General features: G+C 34.1%; 1 protein-coding gene across 2 annotated transcripts in view; it reads left to right on the forward strand.

Moving 5' to 3' along the window:
* The window catches only part of ADGRA1 (adhesion G protein-coupled receptor A1), a 252,829-nt gene that overhangs the window by 122,703 nt on the left and 104,092 nt on the right, over nt 1-26,034 (forward strand). For both annotated transcript variants that reach the window (XM_064716633.1, XM_064716632.1), the window contains 5 exons: nt 9,423-9,587; nt 13,032-13,230; nt 14,483-14,632; nt 17,214-17,375; nt 19,680-19,895. In XM_064716633.1, coding sequence (XP_064572703.1) covers nt 9,423-9,587; nt 13,032-13,230; nt 14,483-14,632; nt 17,214-17,375; nt 19,680-19,895 — 892 coding nt within the window. The remainder of the gene's footprint in view (nt 1-9,422; nt 9,588-13,031; nt 13,231-14,482; nt 14,633-17,213; nt 17,376-19,679; nt 19,896-26,034) is intronic.

The raw sequence follows: 26,034 nt of genomic DNA on the forward strand, positions 1-26,034 counted from the left end.
GCCAAGTCACTTAAATTAAAGCATGTTCTTCCTATTTCCATTATATCAAAATTAAAATACATGCTGTTAATCACCTCATTATGTTTTTCAACTGAATTATATTTTGCACTGTATAAGTAATTTTTAAAGCATAGTAATAAGCTAAAATAAATAGTCTAAAATTGTTTCCAAATTAGCTATCTTTTTTTAAAAAGCTGTAAGTAGCTTGACTGATTTTTACTTTACATTACTTCTCTTTTGCCAGACTGTAAAATAAAAACCATTGTCTGCCATAGCATATTTTAATAAGGATGGTTGATCTCCTGCCTACCTCGTTTACTGTGCCATTTAGTAGGTGACCTTGATGCTGATGGTGCAGTATGCACTGGAATGTGCAATATGCACATCTATTCAGAAAAAATGTTCTTTAAGTACATCATCACATTCGCTGTTATAGACTGGAAAAATACTCTGACTTGCTAAGTTATGTGATAAAGACTGTTAAAATAAGAAAAAATATTTTTGAATAAAACTCTAAGTCCTTAAACAGCTGTTGAAAAGCATTCAACATTTTAATTCCTCATTTATTTGCATTATACATGACACTTCGTAAGATAGAAGGCCATTGACCATAGAGCATAATCCTTATCCAGCCAAAAATGCTAATACTCAAGCAGCTGTGCCTCTGCTTTGATCTAGGTGCTGATCAGAATTAACTTATTAAAGATATACTTTCAAACCTACTTTTAAAAACTGTACTATTTTAAAGTCAAATTTTTAAAATTAAAGACATGTATTGTTGAAAATAAGAAAAGATTTGCCATGTTATGACTGTTAAAATTATCTTCAGCATTTCTTAATATTAATCCTATCTTTATGACCATGTATATTATATCCTAATTAATATAATTATTATAATAAAAAATTGAAATAATATATAATAGCATGCTTGTTACATGTTACAATAGCATGTATTAATATGCTTGTTACATGATATTACACACTAATTTGTGATAGTTCTTAAGGCTAAATCATGGTTGTACAAGGCACTGAAACATCAGAATGACTCTGCCTCCCTGAGGCTATCAAATGTTAAGTATATGATTTGGACTAAAAATGGAGGTTACTTGAAATCAGTTCTTACAGTATCATATTTTGCCTTTGCATACCTAGTCTTTACACCAAATGTCCACTCTCTGTGGCTTTCTGTAATTGCACTAAAGGACAGACTTTGGCCTGTGCTGCTTAGCAATTTAAAGATTTCTATAGCTGGTTTTGAACAAAGAGGTGCAGTCATGTTCCAAAAGCTGCTTATTCAAACATTTTTAGGTGGTTATTTTATTGGGTAATTCCAGATATTTCTGGACGTGGACTTACAACACAAATATCATGTTAAACCCTTCTGTTTTATTAACTGGCACAGTAGAAGGATAAAATATCCAAACTGTGTATTTTTTGTCTCCTATGATAAAGCAGAATAAACTAAAATAAATATTTTTGTTACAATAATTAAACTAAAGTTTTGAACTGTATTCCGGTTTGTGACATTTTTCTTGGCAAGGAGTATTCCCTTACAGGAGATCTTGAAAAGGTGTTTTCAATTCTGCTGCTAGCTTGCATTTATCATTTCTTGCCAATGATAATAATATTTGATTTTGCTGGTGTTTAATCTTCTGTCATTATGCCTGTGTATAAATGTCAGAGTCATATATGAAAATATACATATGATATGGGACTAATTTCCTATCATTTGTGAATGGATCTAGCTGAATTTGTTAATGATGCTTCCATGAAGGCAGCCTCATTTCTTTAGCCTGGAATATTATATCAGTTCAATAATAAGCAGCAATTCTAACCCAACACATTCTGGTTCTCTGATATCCCTGAAGCCACATAGAAGGAAGGTCATGTAGGATTCTCTGCAGCACAGCATCTTTCCCAGCTTCCCCACTCTTCCCTTTCAGTGTTTGGAGAAGCTAGCAGGACAGTTATTAGAATATTAAACTGGAAAAAGAAACTAATGTAATTCTATGAACCAAGAAACTCCATTGTGGCAGAGATACTTTAATTTTCGAGAAGTTTCTTAATTTACCACAAAGAATATAATGACAATTTGGAAGTCTTTTTATTTCTAGTCTGCAAATCCTTGTGTAGAGTGTTTAACAGTGCTTATGCCCCGACAGCTGTAATAGCTGCTCTGGGACCATTACAGTCCACAAGTGCTCCTTCTGAGAACATTAAACTGTGAAGAAAGTTAAGAACCCATAAAAAGGAGAGCTACAGCTGGAGAAACAAACATGCTCTCAACTAAACCTGGGCTAACAGGTGCCAGGATCAAAAGTTATTTTCAGATGTAATTTTTGTTGTGTAGATGGATTTGCCACTGGAAATACAGTCTCTTAGGACTGAATTTTGATCCCCTGAAAATTGTGTTTTTCTACTATACTCTGTGTTAAGTATCTCAGTCTTCTAAAAATGGTTGACAAAGCTAGTTTATTTTGTGGGGGTTTTTAATTAAAAAAAAAAAATTAAGCTTAAGAATCTGTTTAAAATCCTCCAAGTGTTTATTTACATTGTGACACTAGCCACTGCCAAGTAAATAATGAAATAAATAGTAGTGTTTGAGGTGAGAGATATATGATTATGTGAAAATCTCAAAAATGTGGAGAAGAAACAAAGAATTTCAAATCAGGGTCCACTTTTCATAGCGAAGGTACAAAAAAATTTCAAACATATAAAATGTTGTGGGTTGAAACTTTTGATCATAATTTGCATTATCCGAACAGGAGGTTGATTCCAATTAAAACTTTTTTACTGTTTGAAATTATCACTGCAGATATTAGTAAGGAATTAGGAACTTGATTGAGGCAGTTTCACTAGAAGTATAAAGATTATTTAAGATATGATTAGAGAAAGAAATTGATTCCATGAGTAGACAAGTGGTATCATGGCAAGTTTGAGATCCAGGCAGACACTTCCTATAAGAAAGAACAAAATGCTTCCAGGACCTCTGTGTGAAAGGCAGAAATTCAAGGCATGTAATGACCCAGATGATCCCTGAACTTTGTTAACAGTTTGGGCAGGAATGCATCTGGAAAAGACATGAAGCAAGCAGCAGCGGATTGAACTAGTCCTAGGTAAAAAAACCAGCCTGAAAATCCCTGATAAGGATGTTGGTAGGTTGGATACTTGACTGAAAGTTCAGATATGTACCAAATCATGGCAGAATATTGGAGATTGCACAAGATTAACAAGATTAGAACAAATCCAATTAACTTGATTCAGAAATGCAGATGTTTTATAATCACTTTGTGTTCTGCTGCATGAGTATTTTGGAGATGAGCAGCTATGGGTCATACTGAGAAATCCAGGGAGATAAGCAGAAATTGTTCAGTGCTGATATTTTTTGCTTTACCTAATTGACCCAGTTTGACCTTTAGCTGTCAAGGACCTAGGAAACAAATGAAGCAAAATAACAGTTTAAATTGTAAATCAATATTTCTGTATTATTTTGAGGTCACTTTAAACTTTGTAGGCAATGGTACACAACTCATTTCAGGCACTGGAGGCAGAAAAGAACTACTGACAGATGTGACTTCACCAGCAGTCTTCTCATATATCAGATAGGAAGATAATATTTTAAATTATTGCAGAATATTATTAAATGCCCAGGGTAAGGATTTCATAATGGGAGATTAAGAGTATCTTCATGTGAATTAATTTGGAAGATTAATTAAACTTAGGTCTTTTATCTAAAAATATTTCAATTACCTGAATAAAATCAATGACAGCTTTATTACTAATCGGTATGGGGAATATTTTAACATATAACCTGTGGAGAGACTGATACAATGAAAAGCAAAAGCAGCAAGCATGATACCCTCTGTCATTAAAGTAATAGACCATTACCTAAGAGTTCTGCTGTATCATAAAATTTGTAGGCTTAATTTGGGTAAGTGCTTATTGAAACATGATTGAAAAATAGGTATTTTCACAAAAAATATATGTAAGTATTTTGGCTGCTAGAATTAAAATACCCTAGAAATATAGTAAGTCAGAACAATAAAAACATTTTGATGGGGTCCTTGAAGAATGATACAAAAAAAATATACTTTCTTTGGTGTTGACACCAGATTAAGATGCCTTGCACTAAATTTTGACCTCTCACTTCCCTCTCTGCTGATATCCAGCAGCTATATATGGGTCTATCCAGCCACAACTCTGAAATGTTGAGTAGTAAGAACAAAAATTGACGTTTTATCCCCCACAAGGGAGAATCAGAGGGTTTTGCTTTGACTTTTTAAGGCCAGAATGATTTTAATGTGGCCCTTCAAACAGCTGCAGCTACACAGCTGAGGACACGCTGCACTGCAGCAGCAGTTGGGAGTCAACATCTCAGAGCTGGCTTTTTCTAAAGTACTTTTCCTGTCAACAGCAGTGTTAGATATAATTGCACATTTTCTCTGAGTCCAGGCAGTAGTTTGTAAATCTGTGAACCAAATGTGAGCATATCAGAGCATTTATGACATACATCCAGAATCCAGTGCCAGTTAAACCACCCTAAATATTGGTGAAACAAACAATTCCTACAAAGAAATGCTTGTTAGAAATATTAAAACAACAACTGAATTACTTTTTAATTTTCATCTGCTCAACATTGAGAATGTATTGTAGGGCATATTTCCATTAATATGCTGGTATTCCATGAAAATGGTTCCTCTCCCTCCCTTATCTCCCTGCAGGATAAACCCCCCCTGTATTTAATTGTTTATGGTATTGTGATTGAGTGGCTCCTGGCCATTACAAAATAAAGTTTACTCTGTAAGAGAGACACCAAATACTGAGAAAGAATAGAGATTGTTCCTGAAGTTCTTATGTAGGAAACTGCTGTCCTACGTTCTTTTTAGATCTTTCCAAATTTCTTCCAAGTGGGCAAGTAAAAAAAGTCAGTATTCTAACCCTAATATATCAACCAGCCCATAAAATGTACATTATATAATTTATTTCTGCATTTGTATCATGTCAAAGTAATATGCATTTGACAAATATTTTGAAATTGTAAAATTAATTTATTTTGGTAGTAGATTTTTATTTGGTTTGCTGTGGTTTTGTCCCTCTGTTGGTTTTTAGTTTTTTTCTGTTAGTATATTGTTATTAAATCGAGGTCCTTTCCAACTCTTGTCCTGGTTCTAGAATGTGAACAATATAGCTGATAGTTCAATTATAGAAAAAGGTATGTTATAGCACATTACATTTCTTGGGTACCCACAGATGGTATTAAATGGTAAGTTAAGCTTTGTCTTTATATGCAATCAAAAGAAAAAAAAAAAAGATGTGTATTGCATTACCTCTGTGTTTGAGAAATTGATTACACCTGAAAATACTTGCTAGACATCTCACATAAAATGAATACCAACTTTCATCTTCCTTTTTTTCTTGCTGTTGCCTGGACACAAGTTTACTTCAAAGGCCATCAGCCTTCTAAAGCTGTTTCTTTCAAGGGTAAATAACTAATTTTGTCAGAGAGATCAGACTAGCAATTTGAGTTCAGACAAGTGCCTTGATTTACAGATTCTCTCTTCATTTTCCATGTTTTAACCTTATGTCCCCTGTGAAAGGCTGTATTCCGAGCATCAGTGTACTCTGGAGACCAACACTCATTTTTTAAATTGCATGTTAGTATTAATAATTTAAGGTGGTATGGGTTGGAGGCATGTTGTGCAGACCTTCTGCCTGAACTGTGGGAACACATTAGCTATTTATCTGTCTGAAGAAGAATATGAGAAAACCTAAATGTCTCCTGAGTTAGAGTAAATAATTTTTATTTTCCTGCAGGAAGACCAGTTGGTTCTTCCTAAATCTTACAAAAACTCAAGTCAGACTTTAAAGTATTTCTTGTGGAAAGCCAATCAAAACATGGTGTTAAAGTCCCTTCTTTATTTGTTACTTTGTTTCCTGGCATGCGGATGACTGCTGGGGCGTACAGTAAATGTCGCTATAGTACTTCTTCAGGACATGGCTGAGTAACTTTGCATAATGAGACCTACTTCTGATTGTCTAATTAGTTATGCATAGCTGTAGCAATGCAAAACTATGCCTCAAATAGAACTCTATTGTCATAGGTTACTTGATTACATGACTATGGTTTCCGTGTGTATTATGGTTCCTCTTTTTATAATGACAAATGCCACGGGCTTCAGTTGAATATCAGAACAACTTCCTCATGCAATTGCATCAGCTGTACATTTTAATTAATTTTTCAATATGTCAATCATCACATTTGTAAAAAGGAATTCTACCATGCATGAAATTTCCCAGTACAAAAAAAGAATCATGTATATTCTCTTTCCTCTTTTCAATGTTTTAATGAGAAGGTCACTGCCATTTCAAAGGGAAAGTTGAGAAAAGCCTGCTAGCCATCCTTTTCTCATCAGGCAGCAGTCTTCCTATTCAGTTAGCCTTGATACCATCTCATGAATATCTGACTTCATTTTACCGTCATAGAATATCACAGAATTGTTATGGTTTCAAAAATCCTCTAAGATCATCAAGGCCAAGTGTTTAGCACTAAACCATATCCCCAGGTGCTGCATCCACATGGTATTTTGAATACTTCCTGGGAGATGATTCCACAGTTCTGCTGGGCAGCCTGTTCCAATGCAGGACCACCCTTTTCATAATATCTAATCTTAACCTTCCGCCTGCTGCAACTTGAGGCCATTTCTTCTCATCCTGAAAGTCAAAATTTCCTTGCAAAGTGGCAACTGTCACACTGCTGACGAGTGGGATGTGATTGCTAATGCAGAGGGCGTAGGAATGCTTGTTGACTCATGTTCCATCCTTAGGAAAGCTGCAAAGCTGGGGCAAGATTGTTGGCACTTGTCGCCCAATGTTTATTAGCTCTTGTGAGATAGGACAGTCGAGAAAAGAATACAGCCAAAGGAGCCATCTTCTCCTCTCCTCTCTTAATTCTTTTGAGGTTTTGTCAAGCTCCTAAATCAGAGTCCTGCCATGTTCTCAGGTTATGGCAGAGTTCTTGCCTTTATCCAAGACTTGTTGCCATGGCCAAGAGAGATCAAGAATGCCTTTTGACTATGGGTGAGAGTCTCTGGGTGTGCATATGCAACCATGCCAAGACTTAAACTATGTAACTGACCTACTAGAAAACTTTGTGAAGTAGAGTTTTAAAATTCTATACCCAGGAAAGGCCCACCCCTTCCTTCTGGTCTGCCAGGACTGTGAAGTCAAAGTCTTCAAGGATTACAAGCAGAGAGAATGCTAAAGGACCAAGCTGACTGCTTTTTTTGAGTATTAAAAGACTTTTTTTTTAAAATTCAGTCCCCCAAATTCTCCAGAGATATAAGATCAATTTATCATTTGTCATATCCAGATGGTAAGCAAATGAACAGTTTCACCATTGGGCTTGCTATCAAGATATTCCAAGAGGAATATAAATGAATGCATCATTTGCAGTGGCCAGATGGCAATTCAGAAGACAATTTCATGATCTAGTCACTATATTGCATAAACCTATTCTGGCTTGTTTTCTATCACCATCTGAAGAAAGGGCAATAGAAGATTAAAAGTGTGAGTGTGAGGAGTTTCTTGTCTTTTGAGATAATTTGAACCAGTGTTCAAGTATTGCGTTTCTATCAGAAACAAGGGTGGTGTACCAGTAAATATTTGTCTCTGAGTCTAGGAAACTTCATCTACTGAGGGGAGACCTGTTAAGCAGCAGATACATTTACATCAGAACACATTTCAGCAGTTTAAATAAATGGAAAATGTACCCTTTTTTTATCTGCATACTGATTACTTGTAAAATTTATAATAAGCTGAAATATGGTATGTACCTACCATCACCATCATCATTGTTTCCAATTTTATCACATTTTTATTATTAACAATGTTTGTAGATATTTTCTAGAAAATATATCAGAAGATCAGCACAACTATCGTACATTCTGTTCATTTTTGAAGTCTCCACGTGTTGATGCCACAAGTGATTGTACCTTATGCCTTTTCTTTCAGCAAAAAAGCTTTATGTCTAATTGTTTTTATAAGCTCTAGGAATATGATCTTTCTTAACTGTCTATAATGATGTGAGATTGTTGTGATGTATGAAACATAATATTTAATTAAAACATTGTTAAACTGGCTAATTTCACTGAAGTACTTCTCCCTGAAAGCAAAAAGATGTATTAAAAATTAGCTGAGAGGCTGCTGTTACTGGGCTATTCACCTGGGACTTCTTAAGAGAACAATTACTTCTTTTGACATTGAAATACTGAGCTACTGTCTGAGAACAGATAATAATGCTTTTTCTATATTTTTTGCTATAAAACTATGTTAGAATTCATTGTAAAAATGAAATAGGGGGTTACAAGGCACTTGGAGTTCAAAGCCATCATAAATAGGAATAATGTGATATTTTTAAAGTTACTATTTAATAATAAATTTCACTGAATATCTGGAGAAATATCTGAAATTCTGAAACAACTATCTTAAATCAAAGGCGATTTATTGTGGTTTGCTTGTTTTCTGAGGCCCTAGATAACAGCCCCATAGTAGGTTCTTGAGAAAATCATCTTTCAAAATTTCAGGCTCTACAAAAAAAGTGCTAAAGGCAACAAGTAAATTTTTTAGGTTTTTTTAAAACACAGAGGTGAAATAAATTTATTAACTGTTAATTCAGTCCTTCAATTTTTATAGTGTACATTCTCTCTCACCCCACTGTGTTTCTTCCCACATAATTTTTAATTGTCTAAACCACAAGGCATATTCAAAGACAAGCCATTTCTGTAAAGCAAAGTAAATACTTCAGATAAATGCTACTTCTTTTCCCCTCCCAACTACTCTCAAAAGCTGTAATTTGTTTAAAACTGTAGCAAAATTTATTTCTAACCCCATGGCAGATTTAAGATATAATGTGTTACCTTCTTAAAATGCAGTAGTTAGCATTATTTTTGGTCTATGACATCTGTAGAGTTGGAGTAATTGAATAATGTTCTGCCCCTGATAGCAGAGTGCCAGATTCTGCTGCTAAAATGCCTCAGGATCTGTAATCACAGCTGAAGGCAAACCCATTCTCTGTGGGTTGGTTGTGTGGTCCACTTGAAGTTCCTTTCTGACTTCCAAGTGCTTGGTTAGGCAACAAACCAAATATTCTGTAGTACCTGGGGAAAACAGAATGGGCTTTGATAAATAGTTTATATTTTTTGTGATGATTTGTGATTTGTGTTATATCCTGTTACTACCCGAGTAGTCAATACAAATTGGTGCTGCTAAGAGCTTACTACCACTTCCATACTGTCTGACCTTCTGATATCATAGACCAAACCCCATTCTGATGTTTTCATAAAAAATAAGTTAATGTCAGAAAACCAGTGACTTGATATCTGTATAATTAATTGTACACAATGATGATTCTTTTACTTTTTTAGTGAACTTATCCTATCCAGTATTGACATTGATGCAACTGGAGATTGGGAGTGTCTAGTCAAGAATTCCTATGGAAATAGCACCAAACAAGTAGAAATTGTGGTACTTGAAACAGCTGCTCCCTACTGCCCTGCAGAGAGAATTATTAACAACAAGGGAGATTTCAGGTATGACTTTCTGGGTTTGGAGTGTGTTTCATATATTAATGGAGGTACAGACCATATTCATGCTTACATGAAACTTCACTCTCAGTTATAAATCACTTATTTTAGTTGTCATTTTTATATAATATGGTAGGAAGGAGAGCACTGTATGATTTTGATGGGAAATGGGACCTAGTGCTTCAAGAGAAGCAGTGGTTTGTGAAAGACAGGAAATCTAATTCTTCAGTATGCATTATAGAAATTTTTTAAGAAATTAGATAAATTAGAGAAGATTTTTCTTGGTCTTTGTAAAAGATGATAACACTGCATTAAAACATTAGAAGATTAAAGCTTCAGTGCTTTACTTTTTAAAGTCTGTTCTGGTTCGGATGGCTTTGTTCAGCTGAGATTAGAGGTAAGAAATTACATGAGACTGTTAGTAAAATATTTCACTGAGGAGGATCAAAATAGAAAGTAAAACTATTTAGTAAAATAAATAGATTGTACGAGGTGAGCTTAAGGACACAAAGTTCTACCAATGTATCCCATGCTTAAAAATACATCTGTCCTGCTATCTGAGTCCTAGGAGCTGCAAGATTTTGTAGAGTAAATGTAGCTTTTGCTCCATCATTACTTTTATCTACATATGCTAGTGGGGCTTTTTAAAATTGTAATAATTTTAATCAGAAGCAAAGGTTCCTGTGGAATTTGGCATTGTTTTCAGTCAGCTCTAAAATACAGTGGTGGTATGCACAAAGCTCTTAAACAAAACCTGCTTGACAATAAGACTGATGTATGATGGCAATCCCATTGAGAAATCAAGACAGTAATTTGTTACCAAATGAATTATAATGATAATTCGGCTTGAATAGATAATGAAAGGAAAGTGGATGAGGAAAGACGCCTTTCTTAAATAGCAGAATTTTCTGTGAATATTTCTGACCCAAAAGCCTCTATTTATTTTCAGGTTACCTTTAAAACTTAAAAGCCCAAAGGGTTTTTCTACTATTTCTTGTATTTGAATAAAAGTAAAGGATTGAATTAGAAAGAAGTGGATATAAAAACCTACTCAAATAATCTGTTTTCTCTTTACTACAAAGCTATTTTATTATGTGTTAACCTCAGTACCAGCGAGTTTGCCTCTTTCATTGAGGCAAAATTGCTGAGGCAATGCATATATATGGATTAAATTTCATTAGAGACCTTTGACAATCTTAGCTATAGATTTTTTTGTCATCACAATGACTGGAATTGTGCTTTTTCATACTGGATATGCTGAAATAGGTTTTCATTAGATCTTTAAAAAATATATATACTTTGTATCAGAAAACTCATACTGAATGTTTTAGATGGCAACTCTATGAAGTTCATGTTCTTGCCTTAAAATGACATCCTTTTCTCCATAAATAAATATATATAAATCTTCATGCTGCACAAACTAACACCAGGGGCATTTTTGTCATTTTATATAAATCAAAAGAACAAGAGTGGACATTTCTCAACCTATTGATCATCTTGCTAGAAATCCATATAAATTTATTTTTAAAATGTACATCAAAAGGATGCTGAGTCCATAGGTTCTTTTGGCATTTGAGAGAATGAATTTAAAATCGTGGAGAATTTATGAGGCTCCAACTCAGCATTAACGCTTGAAATTGTTCAAAGGTTTATCCTCAGAGATGGAGCTTTCACACCAGCAAGTTTTCTTACAAAGGTCTTTGAAGTTTTGGTAACATAACAAGTATGGAAGTAAAAAGAATTGAATCACAAAGGCAAAGCTAGAAAGAACTGTTCTTTTATTGGGCCAAAGAAAGGGGAAAAAAGCATCAACTGTCAGGGGAGTGTGGCTATTTCAGAGGTCCAGCCTAGGTGGTATTTATAATTGTGTAACTGCAGCAAGAATTAGGCACTGAGAGTCAGAATAAACTGGCCTTTTCTGCTAAGAGGTTTTCTCTATCATGGCCATATTCTACCGTTTTTTTTTTTGTTGCTGTTTTATAGAATGCTGTAAGCTTATTCTGAAAGGCAAATGAAAATATTGCTACATGCTATTATTCCTAGTCATAAAGGCTGGATTCTGCTCACTGTGACAATGCTAGGCTCAGAATTCTCTCTTTAGTTTCACTTTTGAATTAAGTTGCCAATAAGTGTGGCCCAATTGCATTAATGCAAATTTTTTACTAAAAATAATTCATCCCAGAGGCAAAAGTCCTCTATGATACTATATGCTCTATATACTACTTTACATATTTTGATTTTTTGGGAAAGCTTCTTTCATTATTCATTTTTTATCCACTGTTTTTACATTACACGTTGAATTTTTTCAGTGACAGCTGTGAAAAATAAAAGTATTTTTCTTCTTAGCTTTTCTTTGAGATGCAGAAAACTTTTATAGTCCAAAACCTTTCAATATATTATGTAACAATGTACAATTGAATATGCATTGTGTAACTAGAGGAGCTAATACATTTGTTTGAGGAAAGGTTGATTGCCAAGCTGTAATTTCATTGAAAGGCAGAATATTTTTGTGATTTATTTGGTTCACTCATCAGATCAGTGCAATTAAAGAACCATATCCTTCCCACACCTGCTGACTCGCTGATGATATGCTTATGGCTTTCTTTGATTTCTACCAGTTGCCTGATCCTGCTATGTCCACACTAGGCTGTAAATGACAATAGATTCTGTATCTGTAGAAATAGATCCATTGTGCCATTCTAGAGAATGCAGCAGAAAAGCACTTTCTATACACAGAAAGTGTGTTTCATAACAGACCAATCAGCTCAATAAAAGAATTCTGGCTGCCCTTGATTTAGTTTGTTTTCAAAGACTGTTTTGGAATCATACTACATAAATCATGTATTCTTAAACAGCTAATTTTTGAGGGCTAGTTCCTTCCTCCTTCATGATGTGTGATCTCTGCTGAAATCTTGTACACTGTTCTCTGACACATTTGGGACTTTTTGGTTTTTTCGAGGCTTTTTAGTGGTAGGTCAAAATGCAAAGCAGAGATTGTTGGGTACATTTTGGGCCCTTAGTTTTAAGAGCATTTAGTAATAGTGTTTGGTTTTTTGGGGTTTTTAGGTTTTCTTTTTCTTCACGTACTTACTGCTCTGCTTTTTGCAGTCTGCAGACATTAATGTAGTAGAAACACCAACCATATATTTTTCCTTAACATTAAACACCTTCCTGGAATTAACGCAGAATGAATGTGTGACCAGCTAGACTTGAACGTGTATAATTCTGCATTTTCCAAGGAAACAAAGTAATTAATTATAAAACACTTTGAAGTAAAAGTTAAAATAGACGTTTTTCCTCTTATACCACTTTACTTTGTTGTATATGTTCATATATATATATAGATAGATATATAGATATAGAAATATAGATATATATATGTACTACTTAATTAATATATATTGTAAGTTGCCTTTTGCATTTTAATTTTTACTACCATGGTGTTTCTAGGTGGCCCAAAACTTTGGCTGGGATAACTGCTTACCAGCCCTGTCTGCAGTACTCTTTTAACTCTGGTGCATTTCACAATGGTGCAGAAGAGGCAAAGGCGTGGCGCAAATGTAACCGGACAGGACGCTGGGATGAAGAAAACTACTCTGAATGTCCTTATTCACAAGAAATAACTCAAGTTCTTCATGCTTTTAGTCAGGTAACATTTTGAAATCCAAGGCTCCCCTTCTCTAGTACTGAGCTTGTTGGATAGCATAGAAATGTCAGTTCAGCCATAAGTTTGGAATAGATGGACTTCTAACAAAATGCTTTACTTGAGAGACAACCATTTGTTTTGTTGGCAATTGGAAGTTTAGTAGGAACAAGTGCACAGCATTAACTTTATCTTAATATTTTTTCCATTTGGTGCTTAGAATCTAGATCATTATTAGTAATGCTGGCAGGGTGATCAGCACTTGACTTTCCTTCCCCTCATACGGTTTTCCAGAAAGATGTTCATTTCTCATGAAGTCCCATATCAGAGTTTTATCAGCTGAAGTGCCTTTCCTCCTTAGAATGCCCTTTTGATGTCTTCAAAAAAAGCAGTACCTTAATTGTTTCTTATGGATAAGTAAAAGAATGAGATGAAAAAGTAGATGGATAGAAATTAAAGAGAAAAAAAGAATGTAACAGGAAACACTGTGGAGGATGGCCCAGATTTGCAACTGCCATACTGATTTTACAAATTTCAGTTTCCTAGACCACTTCTTCCCTGGTAGTATCAGTAGTGCTGGATAAGGCCACAGAAAGTTTGTTTTCAAATGGATTCAGAAGTAAGAGTAATTAATATATTAAGAGGGCCATTGCAATTACAGGGTAATAAAATAATTAGAGAGACGTCTAGAATCCAGTCCGTTCTTCTGTAAGCAATGAGGTGAGTTTGGGTTTCTCAGGACCTTAGACACTCAGGAATTTATAACCTCTGAGGATGGAGGCTGCACAATTTCTTGGGGCTAACCTGTTCAAATGCCCGACTACTCTTGCAATAGGAAGGATTTTCTTCACAGCCAGGCTGATCTTGTTCTCCCACCATGTGCCACTGAGTATAGGAACCCTTGCTGACACTGTTGTTTTCAAGAATGTCTAGAGATAGAGGCAAGGCAAGGTAAATAGCTTGGTATATTTTATGAAGTCAGATAGTTACAGTCTAGAAAAAGTAGACAAAAATCTTCAAAATTTGTTCGTCTTTTGTGGGGGTGTCTTCAGATAACAGCAATGTAATCTAAGACCTAAGGCTGAAAATACATTCATGTGCCTGAATATTCCCCTGAAATGTATATCCATGGCATACTGATGCACATACATCCATGTGAAATTAAGGCAGGCATTGTACCAACGGATGTGATCTCCAGTTTTTGAAGAGAATGAAGGTAGCTGATTTATTAAGGCTAACAGTTCTAATCTGTTTTCAGATGCACATCAATTTGACAACTGTGCTGGAGTTTTCCCGCCAGCTGACAGCCTACACAAGAGGTGCTTCCCTCTTTGCGGATAAAATGGATGTCATATATTTGGCTTATATAATGGAAAAGTTAATTGTCTTCGTGGATGAAGTTGAAGATGTAAGATATCTCCTCTATGCTTAAAAAAAGTATCAGTTAGAAGTGAAGTCTTCTCATGTGGCCCTGCTCTTAATGTATGCGGGTACACAGTGAAGAGTAGCTTCTAAAACTGATTGCTGATTGCAAATGTTCTGCGTAAACTGTGATGTGTCTCTTTGTGCCAAAAAGGAAACTAAGTCTTCTTTGCTGATGACAAGGGCATTGCTGCTTAGGAATAAAACCTTTTTTCAATGAGCCACTTAATTAAATTTCTTTTTAAGTTTATTTTCTATCATGGCTAATGTGTTAGAATGGACTCTGGCTGGCCACTGGAGCTACACATGCTTCTTTTGTTTTCTCCATTTTATCAGAAGGTTTTCACTGAATTTTGAAAGGTGGTATCACTTGTAAAGAAAAGATAATATGTCTTTATGTGCAATTTCTTACAGAAACTTTTAGCATTATGTATGCCATTTTTGCAGCAAAATCTAATCAGAATTATGCAAACCCTATGGGAAAAGTAGGTTTTTAGAGAGAACATAAATGTTCATCCTTTTTTTTTACTGTTAATTTTCAGAGTAACTATTTGCATAAACATTTGATAAACTGTAATTTTTGACCAAATGATGTTTTCTTTTGGTTTGGCAATGTTCATTCCATTCTGGCTCTGGGAATTGTAACAGTTAACATTTCAGTGCCAATTTGAGAAAGTCTCCAACTTCAATTTCACCATAATACACTAGATCTAAAGTATATTATTAAGTGCTCTCCAAGAATCATGTTTCAAAGCTGCAACTTTATTTCAGCTCAGAATCCTGATAAGATCTTTCTGCTTTCTGACAAAACAAAAATTTGACATTCAAAAGAAACAGCTGGAATTGCCATAAAGCCTCTTTGTTTTTCTAGCACTGATGTATTTTCCATTAAAACTGAGCACCATCTCTAATCTTTTAAATGACTTCTTCCAGCTTTCAAATAGGTTTTCATTTCTGCTGTTTTTTGTATCAAAACATCTCTATCTCCATCACTTACGTCTACATCTCTGATATAGTAATACCTTATTTTCTAATTCATAACATTTTTCCTAATTTTTTTCTCTTTTCCTTTACCTCTCTCTCAAGTTTTCTAGATAGAGTCCTCATCCATTGAGTTCTCAACTAGCATCCATTTCTTAGCTCTCACTTACAAGGTACAAAAGCACCAATGAAATTTGAACATGCATAATAGTGTAAATTTTTGTATTTTCAATGACATGACTTTACTCTTCATTAATGCACTTAATTATAGTATAAATTACTTCCTTTTCTTATTTCTCTCCTTTTGTATATTTATAGACTATTGTTCTGCCCTCAGTAAGTTACTGCCTAGCTGATTGGTGTTTGCTTTTATAGTTTCTCATAAATCACTCCAGACTCTTAATGTGATTCATTATTATTCATTTTATCAATAACTCTGTCACATTGTCAAAAGCCATCTAGAATTATCTAGTAATTATGTTCTCAAAAATAGATTAAATATTTCAGGAACAGTCACATAAAATTTCACATGTAGTCTCATTATTTGTTTCCTTTGCAATGCATGGGAAATTTATCTTGTTTTTATTGAAAATGCAGAACTAACTTCATAACCTCAGCAATCTTTTAAATCTTTTTCACCATTCCTGAATTTCTGTTTTCCTTTCCACTGAATCATCTGTGTATTTGTCTTATTTTTTGCTTCTATTACCGTGACTTTTTGGCCTCTCGAACTTTTCTTTAACAATATTTCTCAGTTGTTTTTCTCTTCTATTTACCTTTTTATTCAGGTTTACTTGTGATAACTGGGTATATCTTTTCCATATCTTTGCCTTCAAATATATCGGTACTGTGGTCATGTTAATTTTGAAATTTTACTCAAATTAAGTTTTTGAATTTTAAGAAGCAAACATTTTTATTCCATCTTGAAATAATTACAGAAAATATTCGCAGTGATATTTATTCTTTCTAAATGAAGCTACTAATAAAATTTCAAACACACATTTACCAAAATCTGTAAAATGTCACCTAGCAAAACAAAGATCTGTTGTTTTGAATTAGGCACAAGTGTGAATTAAACCTACCAAAGCTATGGCTCATGAGATGATCTAAGTTTCTATCAGCACCTGAGCTATATCTCAAATTTACTCCACTATGTCTGTAACAAAGATGTCTTTTGAATATGTTTTTCCTTCCCCCAAGCCTCCCCCTCAAGGTCCTTTGATTAAACATAAAGCAGTTCTTTAGAGGGCACGGCCAATTTTAATTAGTTTATAAAAGAGGGCGATAATTCTGGAATTCTGTTTATTGAGATGAGATGACTCAATTTGTCTGGTTTATCTAGAAGATAAGCTTTAAAGTTGTGAATTAAAAAGCTCTTCCTTGATGTGAGTTGCACTTTTCCTTTCTTGGTTTTTCTTTTTCAATCTACTTAAATTTTTTATAAAATCAAAACTGTCTTTCAATGATGGTTACTAACAGAAATAATGTGCCTGCCTTTGTTTGTACCCTTATCTGTTTTTTTCTTAGTTACTGAGTTTTACAGACATTTTTAATTTCATTTTTTTAATTTTTTTTTCCTCTTCCAGATTGGGGATGCTCTTATCGAGATTGCCAGCAATATAATGTTGGTGGATGACCACGTGTTGTGGATGGCTCAAAAAGAAGACAAAGCCTGCACCAGGATTGTACGATGTGTGGAGCAGATTGCAAGTCAAATACTGACCAGCAAGACTCAAGTGATATCAAAGGTATTTCAAAAAATTAAAAAATGTTTTGTAAGATTTTTTCTCTTGAATTCTATTTGCAAGACCAAAGTATTTTTTAAATATAACTAATGGTATTAAAAAGGGGTTTTCTTTGCTCAGTTGTATTTATTGTGACAATATAGTGTTCACAACAATATCTTTTTAATGTTCTTACTATTCATTCATTTTCTATTTTTAAAGCCACTATAGTATATGGTTTTATTTTGAGAGGCCCAAATTAAATGAGTGACAGACAGCAGCATGTCAGACCATAAAAGACAACAAGATCCTTTGTAGTTGGAAGATTTTAATATGCCTTACAGGCTTTTGGACAACTACTGATTAAAGTATTTAGAAGATTATCACCAAGGTCTATCATGTCTTAAACATTACCGATTTGGGTATAGTTTTAGTTTTTTCAGAAGCTGTACCTTTTAGAAATAATTTTTTACTCCTTGTCCTCCATCTACACAAGCGTGTCACTTGGATGCTGAGAGGTTCTCATTTGGAGACTAAGACATTGTCTTCTTGTCAGCTTCAACATCTAAATAGCAGAAATACATCTAAATCAGAAGCTTGAAAGTTATCCTTTTAGAAGTTTAGATAAACACTTTAAAGCCTTATCATTCCTTGAGTTAGTTTGCTTGGTTGCTTTTAAACAACCTTTATTCTTGTCTCAATTGTCCACTGCATTTACACAAAACCACTATTTAAACGTGAGTTCAGGTACAGAATAAATCACAGGAAAAATACAGAAAATTAAAAGCAACCAAAAAAAAAAAAAAGGAAATTATAGACTGAAGTGAATTATAGAGGAAGCCAAATAGCAAAATAGCCTTAGTTTGTGTTTTTAAGAAAATGGTCTTTCAAACAGACACAAAAAATGTATTGGACTTTTTCTTAAAAGAAGTTTTTTATTTAATTATCATTTACATAAAAGAATCAAATTTCCTAAAAGTATTTATATTAAAGCATAGTGACAATAATGTAACTTTTAGAAGTATTTGGCAATGTGACAGCTAGGAGGGCTCTGTTGTTTTATACTTGCCTTTCTTTTAAATGTCAAGTGACAAAGGTTGAGTTTTTTCCCTTTCACTGCTTCAGGAAGATGTTGACATTACTGAAAAGAGTAATTCTATGTACTCAGACTTCAATATGTGTCACTAACTGTTTTGCCTTGCTTTATCTTTTAGCTTCTTAAGGTTTTCTGTAGGAGAAGTAGTTTGCTGTTGAGTACAATTTGTAAATAAACAAAAGCTGTGGAGTATTTCTGGTCTCATCTTAGGCAATACCAAACATATCTGTTCCTTTGGGAGGCCAGCCAGGAAACTGTCTCGCAGAAATTGCATCAGCTTTCTTTATTTTAGAAAACAGCAAATAAAACACCTACAGCTTAGGTAGCCAATAGTTTTTTGTACCATTCCAAAGGGGAAAAAAAAAAAGAGAAACTCTATAAACTGTGTTAGCCATATAACATTGAACCATAGAATCATTTAGGTGGTCAAAGACCTTTAAGATCATTGAGTCCAACCATTAATTCAGCACTGCCAGGTCCACAGATCAGGACACAATCTGTGCCTGGAAGCAGAAACCATACAGTCCTATCAGCGTGGCACCAGTCTAAGGTAGTGCACCTGTTATAACACAAGCTGTTTGTCCCATGCACTGTGATGGAATTAAAATGCTAGTTTAAGAGCAGAGATGCATCTCTGCACTCTGCTGCAGGCTCCAGCTCCATACACTTCACTTTGCTGAAGGATAGGTCCCAAATATACCTGCAACATAATGTTGCTTTGAAACATTTAGTGATGTTCAATGTTCTCATGGAACAAGACATGTGAAAAGACTCAGCCACTAAATAGCTAAGAAGGTTCCTATTTAATTTCTTAGGTATGAAGTACATCGTTATTCATTTTTTGAGTAGTTCTTAAGCCCAGTGTTGCTAGTTCACTTTGTACCTCTATTGCTTTAATTCCAGATTCCATTGAAGCTGATAATGATGGAATTGCACCACTGATACAATAATAACTATTGTAACTGACAGAAAGAGATCTATATCTATGTGTATATACGTATCTTAGAAGGAAAGATGGGAGCAAACCCACTATGCTGTTGTAGAATCCTGTATCATGTTTTTAAATAAGTTCTATTTTCTTTCTCATTCCAAGAGAATAAATATATATATACACACACACATATATCTGTGTGTATACATGCACAATCCTTTATAGAGTTTATGCAGTAAGCACACAGTGCACATGCAATTGCAAATATGGTTTGTGACAACCATTCTCAATGTTTTCACAGGTATCTCGTAATATTGCTCTGGAAGCCTTCATGATCAAGCCCTCCAGTTTCACAGGAATGACTTGCACTGCCTACCAGAAAACATCTGCAAACTCAGACAAGTCAGTGACTCCTGATTTGGGAAGATGGGAAGCAAATCACAATCCTGATCTGTATTTGAATTTCAAGTGCAACACTGGTAATCTGGATGGTTCTTTGGTGAATTCTTCTACCAGAGTAAGTCAGTATGATTATGACTATAACTATCTATTTTATTTGTTTAGTGTTTTCAGTAGCACCTTTAGGCAGAATAATGATTTGTAAAATGAATATTTTATGTGTTGTTAGCACTGTAAACTTGTTAATAATTTCAGCATGTAAGTGGGCTTCAACTGGTGTATTGAGTGTAGCATATTTTGTTGTGCTAATGAATATTTCATTAATGTAATCTGGCAGAATGCAGGATGTGAATAGAGATGAGTGAATGTCTTGTTCTTTCTATCTCCGAGTCCAGTTGTGCAAACTTTTCTATGTGTAAACAATCTCTTCAAATTAATTTGGAAATACTTGTTTTAGTGAGGCACTGTCACAGGGTTTTACTTTGCAGAGATGTATTTTTTTTAGGGAAATTACCTTTACTTTCATAAATAATACTGCACTATCTTCTGGCCTTCATACTGAGGGAGAGTGTTTTGCATGATTTCTGAGTAGTAGCTAAAGAAAATAGTAAATAAGTCTTTTAATAGAATACACTGTTGTTATCAAATAATGAAGTGTAGCAATTAAATTTTGATCTAGCAGGAAATGGAATTTTGTATTTGGCTGAGCATGTTATTAAATTTAAGTATTAGTGTTGAATTTCATCTATCCTCCAACTGAATCTCAGCTTAATAGGCTTATTTCTTGAATTATTTACTATGACAAAACGATGCTTCTCTGAATAATATTACTGGTTTATTGAACTTGAAAATATTTTGATTGAAGTTTGGTGCATTTTAATCCGTATGGACTATGCAGTCAGTTATATGGTACTTTGTGCTCCCATGATCTTCTGCTAAAAGGAGTCATCTTAATAATGGAAGAATAGGTTAAATTTGTTTCCTTTAATGGAGTTCATTTTTTTCCTCTGAACATTTTGAACGCATCTGTCTATAGGGAAAAGAGCGGTGTCTCTGAAAAGTAATGACTTTGCCATTCATGAGGTGAAAACCAAATGTGAGAGGTCTGAAAGACACAAGATTTCTTCAAGAAGAAATCCTGGAACATTCAGAATTGTATGGGATAGTATTATTGATACAGAAATATATATGGGATTACAGGAATTGGAAAGTTTTCTTTATTAGCTCCACCAATATATTTTGTACTTCTTTAGAAAGTGAATACCAACATTTTTAGTAAATTAGTCTCTTTATAGTTGAATGGTCTAGCACTGGTGTATCTCTCCTTTTATAAAAATCCCACCATAATTGCAAATTTCTCGTCTCCTCTATCAGCATGCATTTGTCAAATATTTAAAGTTAGGCCAGTTATTTGAAGCCTCTTCCTAAATTGTTGTAAGAATGTCACCATAATGATTTCAGTAAAACCTTTCCTTGTATGCTGTGAAGCTACCTGACTTTATGCAATATAGAGAAGGAAAGTTCTACTGATAGTACAGAGAAGGCAGGAAAAAGTGAGCTTATTCCCATGCAAAGCCATTTTGATGTATGTGATATATGTTCTGATGGAAGTGACTTTCTTAGGTGGATCTCCAGTTATCACCTGTATATGAATTGGTAAAGATTGTAAGAGCACAATACAGGAGATTATAGACTCAGCTAAATGTTTGTTACATGTGACATGGAGGTGTACTCTGGCATTAAATGTGGTAGGGGAATAAACAGACTGGATATATTCCTTTAACTTTATCCTGAAAAGCGAGAAGTTTTAGTTCTCTGCTAACTGAATGTTTTAGGCTGACCACTCCCTTAATTCATTCTGAAATTGGTTACATTTCTTCACTGTTGAAGCAAATGATATGTAGAATTGTAATTCATAACAGAAAATGGGATTCTTTATCATCATCCACTAGGAAAGTTATTTCTGTATTTGCTCATTGGAGGTAAACCTACTTGATTGTGCTGTGCAAAGTTTAGGAAAAAAGAGAATTTGTTCTAAGGTCAGAATTGTTTCTTTTATTATATCTGACCTTTAGAAATTCATCTTAGATGCTGAGATTACTCTTACAGTCTTCTTCTATTTAGCATAGGATTAATAACGAAGAAGAAAAAACATCTAATTAAAATCACCAAGCAGATGTAGCAATCACAAATTTAATTAACTTCTAATAAAAATGTGAAAATTTGCTTAAGAAGCTTACTAAAAAATAATATTCATATGTTTTTGTGCTAGAAAGTGTAGCCCTCTTCAAATTTATAGTACAATCATCTGCTCACTAAGCAAAACAATTGTTTATGTTCTTCTGTTGCTAAGGAATTTCACTAATCAATTAAAACGTGAATCCTCAGGAAGCAAAGCGTGGGCAGTGGAGGGGAGAAGGCCAGTAGGGGTGAGCTCAAGCTTTCTTGTGAATACCATCAAGGCTTTTGTAGCTATTCATAGTGATCTTCCCTGGCAGTGGTAGGAAATTGGTACATATTTAGACTGTGGTTTTCTGTACATAAATTAACCTGATCTGGTTGTTATGGTATAGAATGCCCCAAAAAGGTAAAGTAACATCAAAATTTAAATAAAAAAGTAAAAAACAGTTTTAAAATATAGACTTTGAAAATTAAATAATTTAAAATACGCTGAAAGAGGTTCGCCATTCAGAGGCCATAAGGACATAGCTGTTAAAATGTATCTGTATCCACTTATGGTTCCAAAATCTTTATACACCAACTTGCAGTGTTTTCCGTTATCCTAAATTCAAATATTATTTCTGTTTGATGCACAAATTTTTATCTTTAAATCTAATTCTGACTCTGTAGCTACCTGCAAGTTTGAAAATAATAATTTATCACTGTTGCAGATCAGAAGTTTTGTGTGTTAGGACTTAGACCCAAATGCCTTCTCTTAGATCCCATTTCTGCTGTTAGTAGGAGGCTTTTGCTGCCTGTCTGGACTCTACTGGGTGGGGAAAAAAAAGCTCAAATATATATTCTGAATTTTTGTTACAATATTTTGACACACCGGTTGTTTTCCTCTCTGTTTAAGACACTTTAATGGGATTCTCCCACCCTGGGTCTCCAGGCTGAGATCCTATCACAGGAATGCTCCTGAGGCTCAGTTCTGTCCATGAGCTGTGGTCTGAGGATATCACAATAATGGAGTGATGATCACACACCAACCAGGCTGCTGCACATTTGAACTCAGACAATGTGAGAGCAGTTGATGAAATTTTAGTGCCATTTAGTACAAATCCAGAGTCTGGTTCTTGTTTGATACCAGACCTGGAGCATACTTGGAACCTGATCTCTGCTCCAACCTGATTCTGCAAAATAGTGTGCAAAGATAATGACTTGTGCAGTTAACCCACCCTCTGACTCAGTAAAATTCCTTCAGTACAGAATGAACCTTTACACTTCCTGTACCATGGCAACGAAATGTGCAGCTTATGGTGAACTGTAAGTTTTTGTGCTTTGGCTTTGGAGAAAGTATTTCCTTAACATCATTTATACTTCCAGCTTCATTGAAAATTCTTGTCAAATGAGAAGTCTATTCCTATCTTAATTGTTCTCCTGACACATAAATGAATTGGAAGTGAGGTTTTTAAATTTCAGTAATGTGAATTTCACATGTAATGCCTGACTTCTGGGTTCTTCATGATAGCCTCAATGCATTTTATTCAACTTTTCAATTCTGTTTATTTCTTCTGTGCTCTGAGCCAGACTGACCTTTGGATTTGTCAGGTTGTATTACAGGTAGTGTCCATATGAAGAAATGGTAAAAGTTAAACTGGTACCAGACATGCTAACTACAAAAACAAATTCTAAAATGCACAGACAAAATCCTATGATTGCTTGCATGTACCATGTTGAGATATTACACAATTTTAGAAATATTCTTGTCTCAGATATGTACTGGAAAATATACAATCTATGTAAGAAAAGGTTTTGCCTTGCGTAAAAAAATTTTGATTGTCCGACCATAGATGTAATGCATACATAATGGTAAATTTACAGGTAAAAGTTAACAGGAATGGAGAAAAGAACTTAAAGATTTCCACCAAGTGATGAGAGTAGGATCAAACACAGAATTAAAAATCCAAAGAGGAATTGTGAATGGGAAAATTATTGTTACTGATATCAGGAAGTTGCTCATCCATTTTAGGATACCTTTTCCCAGTTTCAGAATGCATGTGTACAGAAGTTTCTCAGTGCATGAAGATCAACTCAGGAAATTCAGAATTCATATAGTGTATAAAATTTGTGAAAAATGTAATACAAAATGAATATACTTCCTGTAATTTGCACAGAAAATAGCTATTATTGATTTTTCTGGTTCAGTCTATGAGACGAAGTGTTCCACACTCCAGATCTTTTTTCATTCCATGCTACATTAAAAACAAATACTTTTCAGTCTTCTGTTGAGAACATTCACATTGAAATATTCAATAACCACATACATCATATTAAGAAAATACCATCCAACATAGTCAACAAAATACTTTTATCCTATGGTATGTCGCAGTATATTGTTAGGTGAATTCTGTATTATTTTTCTGGCATGTAATATCCAGTAGGTTGATAGATATCATAAATGTAGCATGAATTATGTTGACATCATCATTTCCATTGTGATGGCCTCTAATTTCTCAGCACATATTGCTTTTTAGAGATTATTGCAGCACTTTCCTCATCAAATATGATGGACTTTGAGTATGTTGTATTATACACGTTAGTACAAAATTATAATTTTTCTTTCTTTTCTCATGCTTTAATTTTCACAACTGCAGAAAACATACAACAAAGAAAAAAATTGCCAAGTAAGCAGGACACCAGCAAACAAAACTTAGTTTCTCAGTTTTATAAGTATGGCATATTACAGAGTAACACTGGGCAGAATGCTGGAATACCTAATGTCAAAGCCTATTTTATTTCAAAATATTTTACAAAGATTAAACATCCAAATCAAGGCATATCATGTTATACATCATAATTTGTCCTCTTCCCTTCCCTTTGGGAAAAAACTTTTGCCCATTTTCCTCTTTTCTCAATTTTCTTTCTATGTCTTAGAGCCCAAAGCATTTTGCTCTTCCTCTCTTGGATAATGATATTATATGAAAATTTGTCCTGGTAACTTACAAGAGATTTTGCTTTGTTGTAAATTTATAAATTGATTTTACAATAACTAATCTAGGACTGTGTTTGTCTTTTCTCTGTGGTTAGGTGTGTACTATCACAAAGGTATAGCTTAATGTGATGTAGGCATTTTTAAGTGTGCTATATTTTACCTGCTTCATCCTTTTACATTTATTCTACTTTTTAAATGTCTTTTTTATATAGTTCTAATTTAATCCTGTAGTGGTTTTAATAGTGATTTAGACTTTATCCAGACATACAATATCTATTTATTCAATATTCTAAATAATCACCTTTATTCTAGATTTTTGCATTCAAAAAAGGATTTTTTAATATTTGTCCTTATTCTTAGACATAATGTATAAGAGTAATCAAAAAATAGCTGTTGGTATCTCTCTTATTACAGCCATGGAATGCTTGTTTTAAAATAAAATTTAAAATAAGTAAAAACATTTAGCCGTATGATATATAAACTAGTATTTTCTGTGGAACTATTAATTTGCTTGCAGATGGGTTCAGATGATACATTGAGTACTAGCTATGGAAAAAGTTGAGATATCTGTCGTTCCGGTAATTAGAGGGTTTAATTTCAAAATCAAAACCAGGCAAGAAAAACTGCAACTCTCTTTCTATTTCCAGTATGCTCAAATCACATTTTTATATTGATACCACTTAGTACTATTCCTTCTCAAATAATGACTTCATATATTTATGCCTGGTATGACACCTGCAAGGTTTGTAGTTTGGTGTTTTGTGTTCAATATACCTCTTTTCTTTTCTCTGTACATGCTTCTGTGGCGTTTTATAATGTGGATGTTCATCCAGCACTTACAGATCTTTCTGAAGATTGAGAAAATGGAACAGTGCCCAAATATTATTAATGCATGTGTGAAAAATGTCAATTATCTTGCGTATACAGAAGTGTTTCTCTAATTCTTGTATTGGTTTATCATATATTTTAACATCTAGCCATTTAGTCATTCTCCCTTAATGCTATGTACAATTTGGAGCCCAAACTTGTATGTCTGAAGAAGTGAAAAGAAACACGAATAGCTTGAAGTTAATAAATACAAGGACAAAGAGACTGGGAGAAT

This window comes from Zonotrichia leucophrys, chromosome 6 (assembly GCF_028769735.1).
Source record: "Zonotrichia leucophrys gambelii isolate GWCS_2022_RI chromosome 6, RI_Zleu_2.0, whole genome shotgun sequence".
Lineage (NCBI taxonomy): Eukaryota > Metazoa > Chordata > Aves > Passeriformes > Passerellidae > Zonotrichia > Zonotrichia leucophrys.